This window comes from Heterodontus francisci, chromosome 12 (assembly GCF_036365525.1).
Source record: "Heterodontus francisci isolate sHetFra1 chromosome 12, sHetFra1.hap1, whole genome shotgun sequence".
In the NCBI taxonomy this organism is placed as follows: domain Eukaryota; kingdom Metazoa; phylum Chordata; class Chondrichthyes; order Heterodontiformes; family Heterodontidae; genus Heterodontus; species Heterodontus francisci.
The window spans coordinates 50,230,600-50,237,154 of record NC_090382.1 but is presented as its reverse complement, the minus strand read 5'-3'; the positions used below and the strand labels follow the sequence as shown (position 1 = coordinate 50,237,154).

The 6,555-nt window shown below is 43.4% G+C and overlaps 1 protein-coding gene across 1 annotated transcript; it reads left to right on the top strand.

Annotated features, from left to right (window-relative positions):
* Nucleotides 1-1,713: 1,713 nt before the first annotated feature.
* adrb2a (adrenoceptor beta 2, surface a) lies at nucleotides 1,714-4,632 on the top strand. Its single transcript, XM_068043404.1, has one exon. The coding sequence runs from the start codon at nucleotides 1,863-1,865 to the stop codon at nucleotides 3,123-3,125; it is 1,263 nt and encodes a 420-aa protein (XP_067899505.1). The 5' UTR covers nucleotides 1,714-1,862; the 3' UTR covers nucleotides 3,126-4,632.
* The last annotated feature ends 1,923 nt before the right edge of the window (nucleotides 4,633-6,555 follow it).

Here is a 6,555-nt window from a genome sequence, read left to right as displayed (position 1 = left end):
TCCTCGAGCTTGCGTTGATGTTCAGTGGAACACTGCAGCAATCCCAGGACAGAGATGTGAGCATGAGAGTAGGGGGGAGTGTTGAAATGGCAAGCAACCGGAAGCTCAGTGTCCTGCTTGCGGACTGAGCGGAGGTGTTCCACAAAGCGGTCACCTGGTCTGCGTTGGGTCTCCCCAATGTAGAGGAGACCACATTGTGAGCAGCGAATACAGTATACTACATTGAAAGAAGTACAAGTAAATCGCTGCTTCACCTGAAAGGAGTGTTTGGGGCCTGGGATAGTGAGGAGCGAGGAGGTAAATGGGCAGGTATCACACCTCCTGTGATTGCAGGGGAAGGTGCCATGGGATGGGGATGAGGTGGTGGGGGTAATGGAGGAGTGGACCAGGGTGTCGCGGAGGGAAGGATCCCTTCGGAATGCCGACAGGGGAAGGGAGGGGAAGATGCGTTTGGTAGTGGCATCACGCTGGAGGTGGCGGAAATGGCGGAGGATGATCCTTTGGATATGGAGGCTGATGGGGTGGAAAGTGAGGACAAGGGGAACCCTGTCACGGTTCTGGGAGGGAGGGGAAGGGGTGAGGGTAGAGGTGCGGGAAATGGGCCGGACATGGTTGAGGGCCCTGTCAACAACAATGGGGGGGGGGGGGGGAAATTCCTCGGTTGAGAAAAAAGGTCATATCAGAAGCACCGTCATGGAAGGTAGCATCATCAGACCAGATGCGTCGGAGACGGAGAAACTGCAAGAATGGAATGGAGTCCTTACAGGAGCTAGGGTGTGAAGAAGTGTAGTCGAGGTAGCTGTGGGAGTCAGTGGGCTTATAATGGATATTAGTAGACAACCTATCCCCAGAGATGGAGACTGAGAAGTCGAGGAAGGGAAGGGAAGTGTCAGAGATGGACCATGTAAAGGTGAGAGAAGGGTGGAAATTGGAAGCAAAGTTGATAAAGTTTTCCAGTTCAGGGCAGGAGCAGGAAACGGCACCAATACAGTCATCAATGTACCGGAAAAAGAGTTGGGGGAGGGGGCCTGAGTAGGACTGGAACAAAGATCTGTACTAATGCCTTGTCTTTCAACACACCATTAACATAGTGTTTGCCTTTGCTCCATGACCTATGTCAGCTATGTGGCCTTGTCCAATCTACACCTTCTCCTTTGTTATCTCTTGCCCCACCCCCGGCTCACTTGCTTATAACCTTTGACATTTCTAATATTTGCTAGTTCCGAAGAAGGGTCACTGACCAGAAACGTTAACTCTGCTTCTCTTTCCACAGATACTGCCAGACCTGCTGAGTGGTTCCAGCATTTCTTGTTTCTATTTCAGATTTCCAGCATCCGCAGTATTTTGCTTTTATTTTAGTGTTTTTTGGAGACAACTTCCAGAGAGAATTCCTCAGCCCTAAAAAAAATACATGCACACTTTAGAGTAAAAATTTGCCTTTCGTGACTTAGTGTGATGTAAATGATAAATGGATAAATTCTGAAAGTGTGTGTAGTGCTAACTGCGCTGACGTTATTGAACAATCTGAATAAGCCCCGTGGCAGAACTGACGGGGATATTCTGCCTCTTTCTAACTCCTAAATGTAAACAGTGTCATGACAGAGAATATCTACGCAGACTTTAATGTTTGAAGCTACAGGTACACAGCGATTGGCTGTAAAAGAACATGACGTCCCCCGTGCGGCTGGCTGCCTATAAGTAGTGAAAGGAAGAGCATTCAAACAGCTTTCATAAGCACAGCTCCAGATAATGCGCAGGAGAGAAGGGGGGCCAAAGGGGCCGACTCCGACAAACCTGAATGACGTTTGACAAGAGACTGTACAGCTTCTGCCAGTTTCTGCACCGCTTTGCCCGCCACTAAGATGGGATCCCAGATCACCAGCTCGGAGGAAAGCACATCTTATCCTCTGCCCACCGAATCTCTCAATGCCAGCACTGCGCCGGGGACCGACAGTGCAATCGTGAGGAAAGACCTCAGTCCTGGCTTGAAGATTACAATGAGCATCGCTATGTCGGTGATTGTGCTGGTGATTGTCTTCGGAAACGTGTTAGTGATAACGGCTATTGCCAAGTTTCAGCGACTGCAGACTGTCACCAATTATTTTATCACATCGCTGGCTTGCGCAGACCTGGTGATGGGACTGATCGTCGTACCTTTCGGGGGCGTCCGCAGTATCACAGGAGTTTGGTACTTTGAAAACTTCTGGTGTGACTTTTGGACCTCCCTGGATGTGCTGTGCGTAACGGCGAGCATAGGGACTCTGTGTGTGATCGCCTTGGATCGTTACCTGGCTATAACGTCGCCTTTTCGCTACCAGACTCTCCTGACCAAGTGCAAGGCGCGGATCGTGGTGCTGGTGGTGTGGCTTGTAGCGGCGCTCACCTCCTTCTTGCCCATCTACATGGGCTGGTGGAGACTGGACGACGATGAGTCGCTGAAATGTTATGCCGATCCCACGTGCTGCGAGTTTCTCACCAATAAGGAATTTGCCATCTCCTCTTCCATCGTTTCATTTTACTTTCCCCTGCTCGTCATGATCTTTCTTTACACTAGGGTCTTTCAGGAAGCAAGGCAACAACTAAGGAAGATCAACAAGTGTCAGGGCCGTTTTCATAACCACAACAATAACCTGAACCATGCTCCGCCTGCAAACGGGAAGGCTGCCAAACAGGGGCAGAAAAGGGCGTCGCGATTCCTCAATCTGAAAGAGCACAAAGCTCTGAAAACGCTGGGGATTATAATGGGCGTTTTCACACTCTGCTGGCTGCCCTTCTTTGTGGTAAATATCGTCAATGTTATTTTCAAAGGCAGCATTTCCAAAACTGTGTTTATTTTCCTGAACTGGGTGGGCTATTCCAACTCTGCCTTCAACCCCCTTATTTACTGCAGGAGTTCGGACTTCAGGCATGCCTTTAAAACGGTGCTGTGGGGCTCTCGGAGCTCCGCGCCCTACATACACAACAGTTATCCCAACGGGAACACTCTGCCAAACGACGAGCGCGTCCAGAATGGCTGCGTGTTGCACTGTTCCTTCGAAGGTGCCGCATCAGTGACCGGCAAGCCGTCTAACTGCAGCCCTGACACCAATGGCAATGAGCGCAGGCTGCTGGATTCGGTCATCTGAAAAGAAATACAATATAACGACAGCAAGTGAGGCATCCGACAGTCAGTGGGACTCAGCAACCCCAGAAGGGGCATGTGAAATTGAAGCTCAGTAACACGTGTTCCAGCTAGATTCCGCTGTACTTTTCATGCATTCACCTACCTCATGATCCTGTAAATGCAATGCACTACATTGTGGTAAAGCTATGTGATACGTATAGGAAATGTAGCCAGCTCATTAAAACAGAAGGACAGTTATTGAATGTTGCTACATGAGCATTAATAGTGAATGTCTAAATGTTTACAGCTCGCGTCATGCCTATTTCTAAAGGCCATGTTGACCTTACTGAAAAGCATTTTTGTGCCCTGCTTTCCCTTTGAATGATAGGTGTGTACACCGTTTATGTTGGGCTGTGAGCAATATGGCAAAACTTAAGGAGATTTTGTTCAGTTAAAGAAGTGATCTCAAAACAAGTGCAATACATTGTAGAGAGCGTATTGAATGAATTTCCTCCAAATCTTGGAGTAGGATAGCCCAGTCACTACAGTAGATGTTAGTAACTTAGAGAATAATATTTACAGATGGAGTATCACTTTGTGTATTACGCTCAGAGTTTTGCTGACCAACGATGCGTGTTTGTGTGAAGAGAGATAGCTATCTCACAGCGGAAGGGAAATGGCATACAAATACATATGCGTGCGATCGTATTGCTATGCCTGTACATTGGTAGGAGAAGCTGGTATCAGCTGATTTCTTTAGGTTAGATGTGCAACAGTTGTACTAACATCGTGCACGCAATTAGAGTTAGGAGTTAGGTGATCCCATTGTTTTTCCACGAATTTTCACAAAATGGAAAATGTGTGTGTTCATGTGTTGGTGTGTTCACATGCTTGTCTCTCTGTGCATCCGTGTTTGTACCTGTGTGTTTGTGACCTTTAAGTGCACAACTATATTTTGCAATGTTGCACATTCGAATCAGCACTCAAGCTCTGTATGTTTCGCGTTAAAATAAAGGCAAGGTCCACATTGCCTGTTATTTTACAGCTTATTTCCGAATAGTTCCGCACGTTAAGAAACTACGTGGTTTCACGTGATGCAGCATCGACCGCATAGTCAACAAAAGCTGACTTGAAAAGTCTGAGACCTTTATGGTAAATGTTTAACTTGCATCGATGTTGGTCAAAAGCTATTCTACTGAAACGTTAAATCTTAGTTTTCTGTGGTATTGTTTAGTTTCTGTGTCCGGGTATTGGAATTCTCTTGTACGCCATCGCTTGGAGCGGATATTTGTGGGTTTATGTGCAATAATGTGCGTTACTTCGGCGCTGAACAGGCATGGGGCACTTCAATGTTTACTTGATGTCCTGGTCGATATATTTTCGCACAACATGAAAACAAAACATGAAGTTATTTTGGTCTTTCATATGAATTCAAGTAACTGAGAAATGAAATGTTTTTGGATATTTATTATTTCGAATCAATGTTGGCTGTTATTCGTGTACAAATAAAACTTTATATATTTAAAACATTTTAATTGTGTTATTTTAGAATAACCGTGAATGCTTTTATCAACTAGAACCTATCCCCATTGCGTTGTGTATTCACTTTGTTATTGAAATCCAGCCACTAAAAAAAAGTGTCTCGGACTGTGTACATTTTGACTTAGATTTTGTGATTGTCTTTCGGACTAAAATTTGGAGAAATTGCTGATCATCTGTCAATTACAGTAACTGAATAGTCAGGAAGAACTCCCGTTTTGTTAACTGGCGCGCAGACTCTTGTTTATTCAGTCTTTGCAATGAATTCAACCTCAACACCAACACTGTAATCATCAAATATCTTTTTTTAACTAAACACCTCATGATCTTTCGTGCATGTCAGCTCTTTGTAAATGCGGGAGCTTCCTATGCACGTGGACTCGCTGTTAATACAGGACATTAACATTAAGCGAATAAAGTCTAGACAGTAAACGTTAACAAAATATTGACCCTAACATATTAAAAAATAAACTATCCATGACCTTTTACAGCAAGTACGAAGTCAGCGACTGGTTAGGAGGAGGATCCGAAGAATTTCAACTTTCCAGTGCCTAAATCCAAATATTATTTATTTTCCAACGGAAGTACCTGGAAATAAAATCCAGCAGGGTTAATCTGAGTTAGAAAGTGTAATAAATATATATATATATATTCTCTTTTTTTTTTCTTTTATATATATACATATATACCCATGTGTTTTTAAATCAGCTTAATATGCCCATCAATTTCTGGATATCTCAGCGATTTCTTCACTCGGTCGAGCGATTTCTTCACTTCGCAGATTGCACCGAATTACTTGTTTTACCGGTTTCCTTGAACAGTATAATTGACTGCAGATAATTTGGCAACATTTTAACAGAACAGCGCTTCAATTCTTAATGCAGATGCTTGATATAACTCACATTCTGTGATATGTCTATAATCTCATACTGACTTCACTATGGTGTTTGAACACTTCTTATGTCAAAATAAGCTCACTTAAAAAGTTTAATCATAGTATAAACCTGAGTGTTTAAGGCTTGTTCAAATATTAACAGATTTAAACATTCAACTAAAAAGAATAATTAATTATTGAGTAATCTTTTTGGAGCACCTCTGAAATTGGAAATACCCTGAACGTGGGAAAAATAAGGAAAACTTGTACTAAAAGGTTCAAGATACGATTTTTTTAAATCCCCCAATTTTCTTATAAATCTTTACCTATTATTAGAAACTTTATAATCTGCCAGTGTTACCGCAATCCCAACATATCGTTTGACATTTCCTGCCGTTTATGTCGCATTGCACCAAGTAAAAAGTTATTACACCCACTTTTCATTTTTAATTGTTACAATATTCAATAAGAAAATAAGTAAATGGATTGGACCAAATTCTATATAGGTATATATATTACATGTGGCACAACTATTATTAGATAAATCCAATTGTGAATTGAGTTCTGCAACCAGGGACTTCACCGACTCGAAAGTGACACCTACAGGAAAGAGGATGTCAAAGGCCGGACCCTGTACAAACTGCAATTCTTTCAAACTGAGTGTTAAGCATTTCAGACGAAGCTGTAATGCTTGATTTCAGCACACGTAAAAAAAAAATCTGGTGGTAGAAGGAAAATAGACGGAAATTACACTAATTACATACAATCTAGCCCATCCTGCTTCTCTTTTTTCGCATCAAACACACATTATCCAACTGAAAGAAACTGCACCGATACACGCAAATAAAGCTAGAGAGCTGTCATACAGCCTCAATCCGGAATCGGGGACTGCCCTGGCATTAGTGTGCAGCAGAGTGAGACTCACTGGAAAAGGAAGGCTCACGCCATTTCACTTCAGAATCAGTTTTCAATACTCAGCGAGTGCTGCACTGTCGGAGCTGCCGTCTTTCAGATGAGATGTTAAAACAAGGCCTGCATG